Source organism: Sporothrix brasiliensis (assembly GCF_000820605.1).
Source record: "Sporothrix brasiliensis 5110 chromosome Unknown Cont15, whole genome shotgun sequence".
NCBI lineage: Eukaryota > Fungi > Ascomycota > Sordariomycetes > Ophiostomatales > Ophiostomataceae > Sporothrix > Sporothrix brasiliensis.
In genome coordinates, this window is record NW_024467134.1 from 1,458,736 (window position 1) to 1,476,641 (window position 17,906).

A 17,906-nucleotide genomic window follows, 5' to 3' on the forward strand; every position below is an offset into this window, starting at 1 on the left:
CGATAGTGCTAAATACAGTGGAGACCCGGCGTGGGGAGTGCTGTTGTATGTTGTGTGCTGTAAACGGAAGGAACTCATGGTGGTGCGATGCGCAGCGGCTGCCTTGTTCTAGGATGTGGTGCCCTGGGATGCGAATTCAGCGAGAATGCCCTGTTTCGAAAAGGGGAAAGCTGAGAATGCGACAAGGGCCGACCAAATGGCACAAGTGCACAGATAGTTCCCTGGGCTCTGTAACGGACACAGATGGCCGGAGCACGGAACAGTGTGAAGGAAACCAACCGATCGACGGTAGGGTGTCACAAAAATGAGACAGGAGAAACCGGACTGTTGAAGTTGACGACTTGCTCGTCTCCAATTGCTGGCGTTGCTGTTTCTTTTGTTTGCTCCTCCTGGTCTTTTTTGTTGGTTGTCACTTCTGAGGCTGCCTTGTGATAGCACAGAGTGCGCTGCATATTATTATTTTCGACGTGCACCCACCCTTGTGAGGTTGGCGAGAGCGTCTTACCCACTGCGACAAGTGCTCCAGACCGTCTCTTCCTCAACTTCAACAAAGCTCTCTCCCTCTTTACCCCGCCGATGCACTCCTTCACTGGGCTGTGTGACCATATTCTATAATCTGGCGCCTAGAAGGGCAACAATGAAATAAATAAAACCGACTTGGCTGGTGCTCTTTCCCTGGATGCGGTAAAGCTACTAAAACTAATGATTGCGACCTACTAAACGTCTCCCCCTCCCACTTCACGTTCGCCAAGCACGTCCTCACATTGTGTAGTGTTTACTTTAGGGGGAGTATGTCGCCGTTTCCGTCTTCTGCCTTCTGATATGTGACCCCGTAACGCCAACGCACTTTTGTGGCGTGGCCAGACTCGCCTCCTTTCAACAGACGTCTTTCTCCGGCCGGCCGCAATGAAAGGGGGATCGCCTCAAGCTAATAAGAAGAGGAGATGGGCGATACGTGCAGTTTCTAGTTTGTTGACGATTACCCCGGACATGATGGACACAGACGAGTTTCAGCTGCTTGCTGCCGCCGCATCTAATTCTGCCTCTTTGCGTGTGATGCACACCGACCAGGGACTGCCATCCCCGTCCTCAGCGTGTCGTAGGCCGACGGGGTTGAAAAGCAGGGGCGACAACGGGACGTAGCAGACCTAAATCGTCTGTTTCACCAAGCGGTCCTCCCAGCAGGGCCCGGAAGCACTGCTACAAACAGGAGCACAGGGCATCTCTGCGCCGTCATTCGCGATGACAGTGGCGCCTGCATCCGATGATACCATGTCGTTTACGTCGTGGCATCCCATATCTGTGAAGACGCCCTTGCCAGGAACCAGTTTTACGGCTCTGCTTCCTTTCTCCAAAGCCTCGCCGGTCTTTCCATTTGCCATGTCTCTCCCTCTTCCGGTCTCTTCTCTCCCCACCCCTCTCCATTGCCTCTGTGGTCATGCTGCCTGGTCCACGTGTGCTGTGTGTGGCTATTGTGCTGTCCATCTCACTCGCATCATGCGATTTCCCGCCAAAATTTGGTATCAGTTGAACTGGATGCAGCAAATCGCGCCTTTCACATTTCTCTTCTTGACGTGCACCGCTTGCACCTTCCTTAAATCCACGGCTCTGGCCGACACACACCAAACGGCATCCTCAATGCAACCTCGAGGTAGAAAAATAACACGCCTTTATTCCATCATTGCCATCCTCTTTTCGTCTGACAACGCAGTGCCCTGTTATGCATGCCTTTTCAAATTCACCGAGCTCCGAAAGCAGCTCGCCATCTCGCGCAAATACATTTCCAAGGCACCCCGTCTTTTGCGCTCTTCGTTCCGCGCCGTTTGATACTTTGTTATTCTTTTATTTTCGCCTTCTCAACCACCCTCACGCCCTACACCCTCGACTAACTGTAACTGTCGTGTTATCTCTCAGGAGCGAATGTTGAAAATGGCCACGTAAATAAATCAACATAAAACTCTGATATTCGAGACGAGAAAACAAAAACTGCGCGAACAAGAACAAAAGAGATACTGTCAACAACATTCAGGGAACACTGGAATTTTGGCCGAGCACCACTCCCAAGACAACGAGACGAAAATAGGAAGGCAGAAAAAGAGCACCGTGAAGAACAGAGGCAGAAAGGGACCAGTCGGATCGACCGCTGCTTTCCAATACACCCTTCCCCCCCAACACTCTTTCAGCACTTACACACGCGACACCCCTGTGTGTCTGTTCTCAAAATCCCTCGCACCCTTTCCGTCATCCTCGTACACACCCTCGTCCATCGGAGTATTCCTCTGTCCTGGCACCTCCTGTAACTGTCGACGAGATCTGTGCTGTCACTTTCACAACCCCGTATGTCTCGTCTGGTGGTGTCGCCGCATTTGTTAATCCCTCCACCTGCGTGTGGCATCACCTGCTCATGTCTGGCCCAGTTCCCTTTCCACGGAGAAGTTCTTCTTCTGGTCTGCCTCATCCCGCCGATTTCCTTGTGTCTCTTTGCCTTTTTAGCCTTATTTGTTTCACGCACGCCCACCACCCCCTTGCTCGCCTCACCAACGAGGTCTTGGTCCTGCATTGCTCCGATGGGGTGAGTTTTGCTCTTTTTCCCTTTTATTTCCCTTTTCACATTTTATATTTCCCATCTTTTTGTTCCCTTTTTTATTTTATTTCTCCCTTTATTCATCAATATCTACGTAGTACAGGCCGAGCTGGCATTTTCGAACCTCCTTATCACCCTCGTCTCAACCGCTTCTCGTCTTTCTGATGCCATTTTCGCCTACTCGATAATATTGGACGACACGGTACGACTGCAATTTCACCGACCTCGGTCACTTCGGACCAGTCTAGGCCTCGACTTTTACCTCACACCTCACAATGGCGGACAGCAAGCGTATGTTACACGATCCAGAACCGACACTCTCACCAAGCGTCTCATACTGACCGGTCTTTCCAGAGAGCTCGTTCAGCTATGCATTAAGCTCCAACGCGGCCTGGGCTAGTTACAAGGCGCACCAAAACCCGAGCTTCTTTCCCAACTTGGCCAGTGGACAGTCGCCAAAGTTTCGTAAGTTGTTGCCAACAAGCTGTCGGGAAGCTGCACTGGAAGCAGTCGCTGGAAAACAAAAGGGCAAACCTGGCATGAGACTGCGTACTAACCCCACGTCCTCCAGTCTGGCTAGGCTGCTCCGACTCGCGGTGTCCCGAGACAACCATCCTCGGCCTGCAACCCGGCGACGTCTTTGTCCACCGCAACATCGCCAACATCATCTCGCCGACCGACATCAATACCTCCGCCGTCATTGAGTACGCCGTCGTCCACCTCAAAGTGAAATACATTGTCCTGTGCGGCCACTCGAGCTGCGGCGGCTCCGTTGCCGCGCTCAGCGACTCCCGTGTCGGTGGCGTGCTCGACACGTGGCTGACGCCGCTCAAAGCACTGCGTGCGGCCCACTCCGAGGAGCTGGCGGCCATCCGCGACGACAAGGTCCGCGCCGTGCGCATGGCCGAGCTCAACGTCGAGGCCGGGGTCAAGGTGCTGCTGGCCAACGTCGTCATCCAGGAGGCCATCAAGGAGCGCGGGCTCGAGGTCCACGGCTGCCTGTTCGATCTGCCCAGCGGCCGCGTGCGGGACCTGGGCTACGGCACCGGCAAGAGCGCCGGCATCTTTGGCGGCGAAGAGGTGGTGCGTGGCAACCACGGCGTGCTCGTCTTCCGTGCCGGCAACGCCTCCATGGCCATCCGATGATGCGGTGCTCGCATCTTTTTTTTTATCCGTTTCGGAGTCTTCTTGGTGGCGTTGAAATGCGGTTCCGGTCGGTCTCCGCCGTCTGGCGTCCCCATTGCCCAAGTAGAGTTGGGGTGGTTAGAGCATACATATGGTGGCCGGATTGGGTTCGGCTTGCGTGATTTTGTCGTCATGTCGATTTCTCATGTCTTGTACGATTTTGAGGTCTTCTCTGTTCTCTTGCACTGCTTTTATATTTTATCGGAGCGAAGCATCATTCATCCTGTGCAGCGAGATCGAGGCCCTTCTATATATCATGTGCAGCGAAGCGATTTGGCTGTCGCCTCTGTTCTTATCATTCTTGTTTTCGTCTTCTGTTTCTCCCGGTTCTTCGGAATACATACTTTCTTAGCACGCCAGGTAGACTTGGGGAGAGCATATGTAATTGAATTTTGTTGCTTTGCATTTCCTCGATGTCAGCCGCGAGTAGGTTTCTTTCCAGCTCGAAGCCATACGATGTAAGAGCCGTTGTTATGTTTACTGCCAATGGGCTTGTCGATCACAGACACCGCCTTTTGCCTCGTGCTTTCTCCGTTTTGTTTGCTTCTGTCGCCTTTCTCTTTTACCAAGATGGCCTCTCGGTTGCCTTCCTCAGCTTCTGCCCTCTGAGCTAAGACATGATACCCCACTGATAGAAACGGTCCCTCCTCTCCTTGCACTTTGTTTTACCAGTGCGACTTCCTTGATCGATCCTGCACTCTCATTCAAGTACAATTGAAGTTCCCTTGCTCCTTCCGTTCCGCGGAGCAGTTTCGCTCTCTCGTTCCTTCCATTTTACCTCTCTCGTTCCTTCCTTTCACAGTCCTCCCCGCCGCTTGGCCCTTCCTCTCACGTCACAACCCCACCATGCGAGGCAAGCACACGCAGACGGCATGGTTGCGCCTGCCAGACTTGTCAAAAGATAGGGCCGGTTTAGCGCTTGTGTCATCCACTGCAGCCCAGAATCAACTCCGTATAGCAGAGAGCTAATTCCCGTGTGGCGAAAGTTCACAAAGAAAACAAGACGGATCGCGCATTGGTGACGCACTCACTTCTCTCACCTATCCACACGCGACAACGCCAGAGGGGCAGAACACAGCTTCGACATCCCAACCATAGTCTTCGATTTGGCTCTCTACTGGTCTGTTGATATACGATTGCAGTTGTAGTAGAGAACAGAGCACCCATCTGATCGCAGCTTTTCCCCGACTTTTTTATTTGAAAAGTAGCTTCGCCGATTCTGTTCCGACTGCCCGACCCCGACAACTCCGCTCGCCCATCACACTTTCTGACACACGGCCTAATTGCCCAAGGGCAGCCCTGTGCACGTTGCACTTACATAGGCAAACCGGCAGACAACAACCTTGGGTCGATCATCACCAGTGGCAGCCGTATCTACAGTTCCACGACGGCAGACACAAGCACAACAGCACCGGCACGCCACCATGTCGCTCACGATTCTCAAGGACGACGAGATTGCCGAGCTTCTCAACTACCTCACGTTTGACGAGCTGGAGTCGTTCCGCAGCGTCCTGAAGCAGGCCCTCTACGAGTACTCGACCGGCACCCAGAGTGTTCAGGATGGCGACATCCAGCAACCGCCGCGGACGTCCGTGACATCGCCAGTCACCGGCTGCACAACGCTGTTTATGCCATCATGCAGCACGGAGGGACTGGGCATGAAGGGTAGGCGGGAGATTGGAGATTGGCTTTTGTCGAGACGATAGGTTTTGTCCCATGCTAACATACATGTCCGTCGATATAGTGATTACACTCTCCAAAGCGAGAAAGGACACGCTGCCCCCACCCGTGGGCACGCAGGCCAAGGCCAACATCCGGCCGACCGGCGCCCTTACGCTCTACTCCGAGACGGGAAACCCCATTGGCATTCTGCACGCCAGCACGCTGACGGCCTTCCGCACGGCGCTGGCCTCGGCCTGTCTGCTGCAGCGCCGCGACACCGTCAAGAACATCACCGTCTTTGGCTGTGGCGAGCAGGCCTACTGGCACGTCCGCCTGGCGCTGCTGCTCCGCGGTGACACGATCCGCCACGTCAACATTATCAGCCGCCGCTTCGACTCGTCGCGCGCCTTTGTCGCCCGCTTCTACAAGATGGCCACGGCCGTCAAGGAGCGCGAGGGCTGGGCCTCCGACACCAAGTTCAGCATCCTCACCACGGGCTACAACGACTACGAACGTCTCCTGTCCGAGAACCTGCGCAGCTCCGACGTCATCTTCTGCTGCACGCCCTCGACCGAACCTCTGTTTGACCACCGTGTCCTGACCAACCACGAGGGCCGCCGCCGCGGCCGCCTGATTGTGGCCATTGGCTCGTACACGCACGAGATGCGCGAGCTGCCGGCTGAGCTGCTGCGCCAAGCCACCAAGACGCCCGACAAGACCCACGTGCACTACCACAAGCACGCCGTCGAGGGCGGCGTCGTCGTCGTGGACACGCTCGACGGCGCGCTCAAGGAGGCCGGCGAGATCGCCGAAGCTGGACTCGGCCCGCGCCACCTCGTCGAGCTCGGCGAGCTGGTCATGTTGTCGCGCGTCGCGCTGCTCGACGACGACTCGTCCGAGGACATCCAGAGCCTGTCGAGTGCGAGCACCTTCAGCGCAACATCCAGCGAATTCGAGAAGCTCAGCCTCAACGGGCCGGCCATGTCGTCCGTCTACGGCAGCAGCCAGGACACCATGCCGAAGATTACAACCTCCCACGCTCCCAGCACGGCCGACGCCCTTGCGAGTCCGACAACACCTACAGTGGCCAGTGGCGGCGGCAGCAACAGCCGGTCCGCGTCACCCGCGCGCAAGGGCAGTGGCGGCCTGCTGTCCAGCCTGACGCCGCGGCACCACCGACGCAGCTCGAGCCAGGCGTCCGTCGACCGGCGCAAGAAGAAGGAGGACCAGTCGGCGCGCTGGCTGCAGCGAGGCAACGTCATCTACAAGAGCGTGGGGCTCGGTCTCATGGACCTCAGCGTCGGCTTGCGGCTGATTGACTTTGCCCGCGAAAAGGGCGTTGGAACACGCGTGCCAGGATTTTAAGCGAACATGAAAATGAAAACGATCAGTGGTTTTATGACATTTCCAATATGTTTGTGTATATTATGATATTTGTGCTCTGTCTAAGTGGATCCTTCCGTTTCCCGCCCAGCATCTTTTCCGAAACAAATCTATTCCCAAGTCCACAATACAAACAAAACTGTCGGCATTCCCACAGACTCGTATACCTGCTTTCTTGCGGCGGGACCATGGTCTGCATCCTATTGAAAATCAACGATGTCCTGGAGGCCAAAGTCCAGGCGATGCTGGTACCGGTCACGGAACGACACTGTGTCCTCGGAGACATCCTTGCGGCCAAAGCGATGGCTCCATTTCTTGATCCGCGTCGTCTCGTCCAAGCGGGCGGCAGCATCAATGCCTCGCTTGTCGTACCCGCGCATGTCCTCCTTGGTCGTCTTGTCAAAGAGGAACCGAGGCACACGCTGAAACTCGTACTTGCGGTTGCGGAAGCGTGGCAGCCACATCGGTCCGCTTTCAATGTTGGGACGGGCCATGCTATCGCCCGTTTCCATGAGCGCCACATCCAGGTCATACGTCTGGTAGAGGGCTCGGTCGCCACTGCCACCAGTTTTGCCATTGGCGTTATTATTCCCCTTGCCAATGCTGCTTTTCACTGCCGTCGTTATCGAACCCGACGTGGGCTCGCGGTAGCCGAAATACGGAGCGCCGCCCCCGTCCGTCCAGATGGCCGTCCGAATTTGACCCGATAGCCCGCCACGTGGACCCGAATAGCGAGGCGACTCGACGCCGACAACCTGCTCGTGCAGATACGACTCAACGACGCAGTTTTTGAGCCCGGCGTAGAAATTGGACGGTGCCAGGTCGGACGAGGATGCACGTACGAGTGCGAACACGCCCGTGGCCGTGACATTGTGGGCCTCAAGCGAGCGTTGCAAGAACAGCGACGCGCTCGACCGGTAAAACAAGTCGCGAGAGGCCGTGTGCCAGCGGCAACGAATCGAACGCAGCACATCACAACGCTTCGTGTGGCGTAGGTGTAATGGCACGTGTGGTGCCGGCGGCGGCCAGTTCTGGGCAGTGCGCAACTCGGGCGGCAAAAAATACGGCATCGGCCTCGTGTTTCGATGTGACGTACCCGGTCCATCGGCGAGTGACAGCCCAGACATGTTTGTCGATCTAATTGCGGTCGTGGGCACGGGAGGTGTGGGAAACGGGAGCGACTGCGAGCAGGGAAGAGCGTCGGTGTGGTAGTATCGGCGCGGCCAGCGCAGATCAAAGACCTTGAGGCCTGCCGAGTTCTGGTTGCCCGTGATGAAGCGATCGGTGCCCCAAATCAGCATCGCCTGCGCAGATTCCTGGGGACCGAGTACATTGTCTTGATATATCATGTCGTAGGGGCTGGCTGTGCGCAGGTCTTGCAAGCGGCATGTTCCATCACGCCAGCCGCTCAGCGTGAGATGTCCGTTTCCGCCAGTGATGGATGAATACGGCACTGGTGTGAGCGACGTCGGGATCACTAGGGTGGTGTCCTTCAGGCTGTAGTGCTCCATGAGATCAGGCATTGTGTACGCCGACGTCAGCTCAACCGGGCCAGTCGGCGTCGCAGTGAGATATCGCAGTGGGTTCGCCCCGGCGCCCATAGCAACGGCAAGCGTCCCTCCAGCCTCCATCCATCGAGCATTGAAAGGTTGGCGGTTGCCATTGGGATATAGGCCGACGTCTTCCAAGGGAAATGCAGAAACAGAGTGTATCGTTGCCGGCGAATCAGCCGCTTGACCCCCAGAGGAATCCGACGTGCTCTTTGGCTGAGGGATGGGATAAAACAGGATGTCAGAGGGTGTTGTCACCGCTGCAAGGCCACCATGAAGGCTACTCCCAAAAGCGGCCACATGCCGCGGGTTGGTCGACACGTCGATGCTGTAGATGCGGGTCTGGTCCACCTTGGTGTTGTGGTTCGGCACGAACTTGGCCAGAAGCTGGCCAAAGGTCTGATCCGGCTCCGCAGACAGCAATGAGACATCACCGTTGTCTCGACCGGCAAGAATGCCTCGTCGACGCGGCATGCCCATGGCATTCTCAATCACAGACACGGCTCGCACGTCGTCGAATCCCGGCCGATAGCCAGCTGCCTGGCCGTCCAAAACATGCATGACCAAGTTCACGGGTACACCGTCTTTGGTTTCGACGGGAGGTCGTTTGCGGAAACGGGCGACAATGTCCTCGCCGGCGCCAATGACCAGCATCTCTTCGCCATTCACGCCCAATCCAAGCGCCTTGCCGCTGTCGGCCAGGTCCGCCTGGAAATGGACAGCCAGGGACGGCATGTAGGGCCGCGGCCGCTTGTGGCGAGGAATGTGGTCCTGTTTTGGGATCAGGGCCTGGAAGGCCAAGGCCCGGCGGTCCCAAGCCCGGCTTTGCCATGTCAGGGACTCGGCCAGGGCGCTCCACCCGGGCTCGCCATCTCTGCCGTCGCGCATGCTGGCGTCAATCTGGCTCCTGTGGCCGACAGCATTGGTGCCGTCGGAGCTATTGGCGTTGGCTTGACCCTGGAGCTCGGCTGAGAAAACACCGGGGAAGCAACGGCGTGTGAAGGCCCGCCAGCCCTCGCTCTGCATGAAGCCATGGAGCTTGTGGCATGTCCCGCTCAAGCTGGCCTGGTCCCGGGCCGTGTCGAGGTTCTCGAGAATGAGAAACAGAATGTCATCTGGCAGCCGGTCGAGGGCTGCTCGATGACTGGCCATGTTCCGTGGAACAAATAAATGCAATTTAAATTGTGCAAAAATGCAAGTAGCAAACTACCGAAAGAGAGCCATTGTGGCTAGCTTGCATAGATGCCACAGAAATAACCGTAGAGAGGTGCTTGGGTGCTTGTTGATATGTTTGTTGTTGATGGAGAGAGAAGAAGCAGTGTCTGAGTAGTGAAGAGCGGCAAGATCGCGTGCTATATCTTCATTGCACTTTCCTCCAATGACGTGTGCCACAGTAGGAAAGAGCCTGGCTGGTTTGGCTGCCTGGTTCCAGAGGTGCACATTACAGGGTTCGGCAGCTTCTTCTAGCGGACTGCCGTAGATCCTTTCAGGTTCAGGGGATGACTCTTCACTAACACCTTAGCGCTGAGGCGCTGCACAATATCCGAGTCAGCGAGGCTCGGTACAACGGCAAGTGGGCCAGGCCAGTCCCCAATGCGCCTAGAAGCTGTAGGGCTGCCTTGGGCAGGAACGCTTGGCGATCGTATTTGTCTGAGAACCCCCGTAACGTCCAGCTCCTTCCCAAGTTGGCGATGTTGTGCGAGTCGGCAGAATAGCGACACATTGCTGACAAGATGTGTCACAGGGCATGGAAGGAGCGGAATGACCTCTGACTGCAACATAAAGTGTGACTTGTCCCTGGACTTAGGGAACAATGAATCTGCTCCACCGTTCCATCCATCCATCTGCAATTCGAATCATCGCCAGCCTTGCTGCGCCCCCGGCTCATTTGCATGCCATCTTGGGACCGTTGAAGCGAGCCTCGCCTGAAGTTGCACTGTCTAGGCCTGTTTTGAGCGACCAGCCTCGCTTCGTGCACCACCATGGATTCCTCTTCGGCACTCTTCTCCTCGACATTTGGGACGTCTCTGTTGCCGTGGGCATTGTTTACGCTGGCTGCCATTTCCGTTTCCCGGTTTGTCGTCTTCCCACTCGTTGGCAGCCCGTTGAACCAGATCCCCAATGCACACTGGTCGGCTCCCTTCTCGTCGTTGTGGATTCTCTCCGTCCGCTACAAGGACGCCGAAACTGAGACCGTCGCGGACGCCCACAAGAAGTTTGGGCCTGTCGTGCGGCTCGGTCCGAACGATGTGAGCATCGACAGCATCGACTATGTCAAGACCGTTTACAGCGGGCCCTTCAACCGGACGAAGTGGTACGGCATATTTGACAACTATGGGTAAGATGTTTTTTTCTTTTGCAAGTACCAGGTTATACACCGAGAGAACACGCTTTAACTCGTGCACAGCGTCCCTTGCATGTTCTCGGTCATACCGGTCAAGGAGCATGCCATGCGAAAGCGCATGGTCTCGCATGTCTATTCGAAATCGTTCCTCCAGGCATCGCCTGCCGCTGCCGGCCAGGCTCGTGCCATCCTGCTCGACCGGCTGTTGCCCATCTTGGCGGATTCCGCGAAAGCGGGCCAAGAGCCCAAGGGCGTCGAGATGTTCCAGTTGTTCCAGGCGACGAGCATGGACTTCATCACATCTTACATATATGGCCTCCGCGGCGGCACCGATTTTTTGCGCAACCCAGCCGCCCATGGCCATTGGATCCAGACGTATCTGACCCGATTCAGTGCTTTCTTTTTCCAACAGGAGCTCCCTGAGCTCTCACGGATGGTCGCAAAATGCGGCATCTTTCCGTTGCTGCGGTCAGCGGTTCGGGCCACCAACGAGCTTGCCGACTGGAACCAGACGCTGTTCGGGACGGCGGCGGCGCGGCTTGACAGTCCGTCGGTGGATGGTGGAGACGACCAACCGTCACCGGAGGACGAGCCTACGGTAGTAAAGTCGTTCTTGTCTGCCGTTGAGCGCGAGAATACTGCGCACGGCGCAGAGTCCGTCCTCTACAATACTGTGCTTCAAAATCCCCGTCTGTCGGCCCAGTCGGAGGTGTACGACCACATCATTGCCGGCCAGGAAACAACCGCCAGCACGCTCGCCTATCTGGCGTGGCAGCTGTCCGTCCACCAGGATGTGCAAGACAGTTTGCGGGCAGAGCTTCTGCGGCTCAAGGCGGACGAAGATTCCGGCTCGCCATTCCTCCCGGATGCCAGGACACTTGATGGTTTGCCCGTCTTGCATGCCGTCATTATGGAGACGCTGCGGCTATATGCGCCGTTCGACGGTCCGCTGCCCCGTCAGACACCCGCGTCCGGCTGCCAGCTGGGCCCGTATCGACTTCCGGGAGGCGTCCGCATTGCGGCCCTTGCACATACGCTGCACCGCGAGTCGTCCGTTTTTCCCGACCCGGAGACCTGGGACTATACGCGGTGGACCGGTGCGGATGACAAGGAAAGAAACGAGCGCAATCGGCAGTTTTGGGCCTTTGGGTCTGGTGGGCGAATGTGCATTGGGTCCCATTTTGCCATGCAAGGTGAGTGTCGAAGGGACCAGCTAAGTGGCCTTTCTGGCTGTCGACAAGGCTAACGCCGTGCAGAAATCAAAGCCATCATTGCCGCGATCTACAGTCGCTTCAAGACGCTTGTCGTGGACGACAGCAGCATGGACCCCGATGACGCAGAGTAAGTTGGACCTGTTTCCGTTTGCCAAAGTAAACTGCAGCTAACCATGTTTATGCGATGCAGAGAAGTTGAACCGGGAGCCGAACAGCTCTACCTTCGATTCGAACCTATTCCGTAGCGCTAGCATTATGACAAAGGCCGTTACGGAATCGTACGGATAGTTGGAAAGCAAAAACAATCTGGGAATAAGATGTTAAGAATATTATCAAAATATTGACAAGAAAAAGAATGTAGAAAACGACAAAGGCGTTCAGGAATTCACTACTCGAAAGCATCTTGGATTTAACAGCCAGTGCCATACCAAAATAATCTTCACTTACATGACCTTTCGATTAATTTTACTCATCAATATGCTGTCCGGCACTCTTCGTTTACACGGGCTTGTTTGTGGTATGTCAAAGCCTCGGGCAAAACTGGCCCAAAGGCTATCATGGGGGATGGTCACTTGAGCGGCCTTGGCCTACAGCCTACGACGTAATAAATTGCCTTGTGGGCAGCCGAGTTCCAGCAGACGTCGAACATGCGCAGAAACTCGCATACATGCATATTAAGTAGGTGGCCACAAAAACCAGCGAACGTCGCCACAGAGCTAAACAGCAGTGATCACATGCGCTCCTCACCCCGACCATCCATAGGGTGAGATGACAGTGAGATCCGGTGCGACGTTATGACAGATCACAAAGTAGTACGACATAATTACGAAGGAATAATACGTCGTTGGCTGTCAATGTCTTCCCTAACACGAAAAGGATAATGGATACGTCGTTGTAGTGAGACAACTGTGTTTCACGGCAATCAGTGCTGGAAGTGTTTTGCTGCATTCCAGAGGGCGTGCAGAAGGTGCAGAGGCACGAGAGGGTGTCCGCAAGCAGAGAGCAAGACACAGAAGGTCGCTTTAATGCATATCTGCGTTCCTGCCTTTGGGCGAAAGCGGCAAAGCAGCGCCAAAACTTTGGCAGGTGCAATTCCGAAAACATGTGAAAGTGCGACCGTCACACCCCTCCAAAACTTCGTGGGCAGGTGCAGGTGGTTTCTAGCGCCACGCACTAGCGGTGTTTCTTGGGGGAAGCGACTCGGCCTGGGGGCGGATCCCCGGACTTGGAGGCTCATTGGGGAAGGCACAGAAAGGACCAGAAAAGTGGTGACGCAGGTGCGCTGTGGCCAGTGCTGGAGTCGGGGGAAAGAACGATGGGAGGGGCGAGGATGCCTCGGCTCGCCCATTTTCGACAGCACCCTCCTCGCTTTATTATGGAGAAAGCTTTGGAGAAACTGGCGCCGTCTTGACTCGATCCGTTCACAAGTCCTCGTCCGCTCCAGGGGGATTACAAAACAGTTTGCCATTGTCCCTTTTTGTTTCCTTTTCTTCTCTTCGTCTTATTCTTTCCTTCTCTCGATCTCTTCTTCCTTCCACCTCACCATCCATCACCACGTCTCGCATCTTTTGCATCTTTGATACCCTTTCTGCATCTCCTCATTTTTTTTGTTCGACCTCTACAATCCTCTACACATTCACAATGGGTGGTAAGTCTTTTGTCTCCTCTCCTCTGTCTTTGCCACTGAGCTAACTGTCATCTTTTTTGTCCCGCCTCGTCCAGCCCTCGACCGTCTCTCCTCCATCTCCAACCAGCTGTCCGGCGGCTCTGCCGGCGGCAAGGCCAAGCTTCTCGAGAAGAACCCCGACGACGTCGTCGTCACCGCTGCTCTGCGCACGCCTTTCACCAAGGGCGGCAAGGGCGGCTTCAAGGACACGCAGGCCTCGGACCTGATGGCCGGCGCGCTCAAGTCGCTGCTAGAGCGCTCCAAGATCGACCCTGCCCTGGTGGAGGACGTGGCTGTCGGCACGGTCCTGGCCCCCGGTGGCGGTGCCACGGAGATGCGCGCGGCCGTCCTGGTCGCCGGGTTCCCCACGTCGACGGCGGCGCGCACGCTCAACCGCCAGTGCTCGTCGGGCCTGCAGGCGTGCGTCGACATTGCCAACCAGATCCGCACGGGCATGATTGACATTGGCATCGGCGCCGGTGTCGAGAGCATGAGCACACAGTACGGCCCGGCGGCCGTGTCCGAGTTCTCGGAGCTGCTCGAGAGCCACCCCGAGTCGGCCAACTGCAAGGTCGGCATGGGCCAGCTGTCGGAGCAGATGGCGCAGGACCGCCACATCTCGCGCGCGTCGCAGGATGCCTTTGCGGCGGCGTCGTACCAGAAGGCCGCCAAGGCCCAGGAGGCCGGCCTGTTCAAGGACGAGCTCGCGCCCCAGACGGTGCAGTGGGAGGACCCCAAGTCGGGCGAGACCAAGACGATCACGGTCGACCGCGACGACGGCGTGCGCCCTGGTGTCACGGCCGAGTCGCTGGGCAAGATCCGCGCGTCGTTTGCCAAGGACGGCAGCATCCACGCCGGCAACGCGTCGCAGATCTCGGACGGTGCCGCGGCGGTCCTGCTGATGCGCCGCTCGACGGCCGAGAAGCTGGGCCAGCCGATCCTGGGCAAGTTCGTGTCCGCGTCCATCGTGGGCGTGCCGCCTCTGCTGATGGGTGTCGGCCCCTGGAAGGCGATCCCCAAGGCGCTGGAGCTGGCCAAGATCACCAAGGAGGACGTTGACGTGTACGAGATCAACGAGGCCTTTGCCAGCCAGTGCCTGTGGTGCGCCAACGAGCTGGGCCTGCCGGCGGAGAAGATCAACCCGCTGGGCGGCGCCATTGCGTTCGGCCACCCCCTGGGCTGCACGGGCGCCCGCCAGGTCTCGACGCTGCTGTACCAGCTGCGTCGCACAAACCAGAAGGTTGGCGTGACCAGCATGTGCGTTGGCACGGGCATGGGCATGGCCGCTGTCTGGGTTGCCGAGTAAGGGGCTCTGTCTGCTTTTGCAGATCAGTACGGATTCGGATTGGGGCTAAATAAAAAGGACGGGGCTCATGTGATACATGGTCGGTCTATTGTTTATATTTATCTTGTATGAGTACTTGTTTAGGTCCACGAGCCTTTTATTTTTATTTTTTTAGAAATTGTATCCTACAATTTGACTTGTTGTTTCGAAGCATTACTATATTGTGGTGATTATAACGATTTTGGACTCAAGATAGTATTGATGAACAACGTACACTCACACGCATATTTGTGTATTGAAAATAATTTTGCTTGACTATTATATATACACATTTTTTGTTTTACTTTATGCTTCGGGTTCGCCGGCATTCCGCCACAGTGAACGCACAGATTTAGTACAATAATACAAAGGGGTGGATTGGGAGGCGCCTTTCTGTCCTCTTCTCGTCTTCCTCTCGTCCTCTCATGTTCATCCTGCCTAGTGTCTCTTCTTCTTCGTCAGGGCCAGGACGTTGGCACGCGCCGCCGTGCCCTGCTTGTGCACCATCCTCCGCTTCTCCCACACACTGGACCGGCCCTCGGCGACGGCAATAATCTCCTCGGCCACGCGGTGCGCAAACGTATTGCGACCACTGCCGCGCGACGGCCGCTTGCTGGCGTTCTCGAGGATCCAGGTAAAGGCGGCGCGGCGTCGCTGGCGCTCGTTGAGAGGGGCGGGCACAGGCAGAGCGCGGCCACCACCGGCCTGGCCGGCCAGGTGCAAGATGCGGATCAGGGGCGCGACGGAGTCGACCACGACGTTGAGGTAGCGGACGGGGTCGAGGGGTAGCGCCTCAGCGGGCAGGTTGCCGGTCATGAGCGGGAAGTTGGGGTCAATCTTGGGCGGCGGCGCCGTACGCAAGTAGTTGAGGACAAGGGCCATGTTCTGGGTTGTGGTTGTGCGGTCAGCAGTTGGGATCTCTCGGCAGATGTGAAAGATAAAAAAAAAAAAAAAAAAAAAAAAAAAAAAAAAAAAAAAAACCCGGGGGACTCACTCTCTGGGCTTTGGCGAGCTTGCCGTCGCGCATCATCAGACGCGTGACCTGCGCGATGACGGGATCATGACGCTTCTGCAGCCTGCCGACGCGGGGCAGCGCCTCGCCGTCTGCCAGCGTCATGTCTCCCACCTCGAGCGCCTCCTGGTCGAGCATTGCCGCCCGTGTTGCGTTTGTCGTCAGGCCGAACTTGTGGCCGTCGGCAGAGCGTTCGAATGGTGCAAAGCCCTTGACCAAGCGTTCAAACTGGAGGATGGCCTCACGCCTCGCGTTCGCCAGATGGGGCTTTTCCACATCGTTCGCTTTCGTCCCAGACCCTGACGGGTCTAATGCTTGTTTTTGTGATACGCCTCCGGCGTCAACGTCGTGTGTGGTGTTGTTGTCACTGTTGTTGCTCTCTGGTGTCGTCGCAATGTCGGCAAAGCCACGCACGGCCGACGGGACGACCGCCACTCTCCGGCGTGCAGCCAGCTGTGGTCGTGCTCGTGCATCTGCAGCCATCGATCTCGGAAGAGTAGCCGTCGATGCCGTTGCCCGTGGCCGGAGAGCAAGGCACTGGCCGGAGCTCCGCCAGAGCGGTGCCATCCGAGAGGAGGACATGGTATGAATTGTGTGTTGCCTCGCTCCGGGTCAATTGACTTCATACGACGGAAAACGGTAGAAAATAAATACGCCGAACAGCCCGGGATGCCAGTTTGTCGATGCAGTGTATCGGCGTGTGGGCGTGTCGTCGTGATGTCGTGATGTCGCGATCGCCGAGGCTCGATGCAGTCGCGCGACCGAAAATTTATTTCCTATTTATTTTTCCTATGGCGCTGGTACTGAGGTCTGGCTGGTATTCTGTATTGGCAGGACCGGTCTCCAGCGCTCTTTCCGCCCGGAACACCATTTAGTCCGGGTGGGGCTCAATTGCGTCTGCGCCCCCTTCTCTCTGATTGGCCAATTTGATCTTACACTGGCCCAGGCTGGCCCAGGAAGTCTTTTAGGCGGCGGGCCTACCCGTTGTCCTCTGTTGAAGCGCCTGAGGGCCTGTAATTAATGCTCCGTACAACGACATGTCGTGTCTTGTCGGACTCACCAACGCCTGTTGCCTTTTGTGTTCCCTCTTGTGATACGACTGGATGCACTTCGCCTACGTATGGTATTTCTGTACTGCGCACTGGTGCTTCGGTTTGTTTAGCCCAGCCCGAGTAATATCCTGCAGACGGATTCAGGGCTCGATCTAGCACCCAACGCGCCTTCCTTGCGCGTATTTGAAGCACCTGCTCTTCTTATTTAAGCACTAGCTGTCTTCAAACGGCAGGTCCGCAGCGTACAGTATCACGGGCGTCACAAAATGGGGCCTGTATGCAAAACCCAAGCGGAAGGAATAGGCGAGCCTGCCGTCGTCTGCTTGGCCCGGTGGGCTTGAACCTACCCGATACAGCAGGAAGCAACAACGTGACTCGCCAAAATACGCCTTCGTGTCATATGCTCTCCAATGCGCTTCTCACTCGCAACCTCAATTCTACCGGCACTGCGTCACAAGACCTAGGTCGTTGTCGAAAGCCGCGGCGGCAACATCGTCATGGCAGTAAATCGTGACCCGGTGGTCGTCGAAACGGCAAGGGCCTTCGTCTTGAACGCGCCTGACGGCCTGGCTAAAACAAAAGGCCTGCAAACGAAAGGTCTGCAAACAAAAACCGGGCCCTAATATCATATGTAGTACATGTATTACATTGTTGATAATGGACCAGGCCAGGATGCCCGACGGACCTTGCCATGCCGATGCAGCAGAGTAGCATGCGGGATGCAAGGAGGTTGTGCCTGATACGTGGGTGTCGCTCATCGTGCATACCAGACCACCATGCAGTGCCCCCGTGGCTGGGAGACCCCGTGAGAGGAAGCCGCTCCTCAGACAAGTGTCCACGTGCACTGTAAGGGAGAGAGAGTAGGCGGCTTGGGTCGTGATGCGAGGACAGGCGCACAAGATACTTGGTCAAGTAAAAAAGGATGCTAGT

General features: G+C 56.5%; 6 protein-coding genes across 6 annotated transcripts; 4 read left to right on the plus strand and 2 right to left on the minus strand.

The window, feature by feature from the left end:
* Nucleotides 1–2,859: 2,859 nt before the first annotated feature.
* SPBR_06123 (carbonic anhydrase) lies at nt 2,860–3,730 on the plus strand (the record flags this gene model as incomplete). Its single annotated transcript, XM_040764385.1, has 3 exons — nt 2,860–2,875; nt 2,939–3,049; nt 3,156–3,730. 3 exons carry the CDS (start codon nt 2,860–2,862, stop codon nt 3,728–3,730), a joined length of 702 nt encoding a protein of 233 aa, XP_040622199.1.
* Nucleotides 3,731–5,193: 1,463 nt separating this feature from the next.
* On the plus strand, nt 5,194–6,796 carry SPBR_05852 (ornithine cyclodeaminase; the record flags this gene model as incomplete). The annotated part of the gene is made up of 2 exons (XM_040764115.1): nt 5,194–5,434; nt 5,532–6,796. The coding sequence occupies 2 exons, from the start codon at nt 5,194–5,196 to the stop codon at nt 6,794–6,796; spliced, it is 1,506 nt and encodes a 501-aa protein (XP_040622200.1).
* A 218-nt stretch (nt 6,797–7,014) lies between these two features.
* On the minus strand, nt 7,015–9,516 carry SPBR_05643 (f-box domain containing protein; the record flags this gene model as incomplete). Its single annotated transcript, XM_040763906.1, has 1 exon — nt 7,015–9,516. One exon carries the CDS (start codon nt 9,514–9,516, stop codon nt 7,015–7,017), a length of 2,502 nt encoding a protein of 833 aa, XP_040622201.1.
* An 830-nt stretch (nt 9,517–10,346) lies between these two features.
* Nucleotides 10,347–12,053, plus strand: SPBR_05809 (unspecific monooxygenase; the record flags this gene model as incomplete). The annotated part of the gene is made up of 3 exons (XM_040764072.1): nt 10,347–10,702; nt 10,772–11,901; nt 11,965–12,053. The coding sequence occupies 3 exons, from the start codon at nt 10,347–10,349 to the stop codon at nt 12,051–12,053; spliced, it is 1,575 nt and encodes a 524-aa protein (XP_040622202.1).
* A 1,510-nt stretch (nt 12,054–13,563) lies between these two features.
* SPBR_05946 (acetyl-CoA acyltransferase) lies at nt 13,564–14,894 on the plus strand (the record flags this gene model as incomplete). Its single annotated transcript, XM_040764209.1, has 2 exons — nt 13,564–13,570; nt 13,645–14,894. 2 exons carry the CDS (start codon nt 13,564–13,566, stop codon nt 14,892–14,894), a joined length of 1,257 nt encoding a protein of 418 aa, XP_040622203.1.
* Nucleotides 14,895–15,350: 456 nt separating this feature from the next.
* SPBR_06014 (30S ribosomal protein) lies at nt 15,351–16,506 on the minus strand (the record flags this gene model as incomplete). Its single annotated transcript, XM_040764276.1, has 2 exons — nt 15,351–15,797; nt 15,907–16,506. 2 exons carry the CDS (start codon nt 16,504–16,506, stop codon nt 15,351–15,353), a joined length of 1,047 nt encoding a protein of 348 aa, XP_040622204.1.
* Between the last annotated feature and the right edge of the window lie 1,400 nt (nt 16,507–17,906).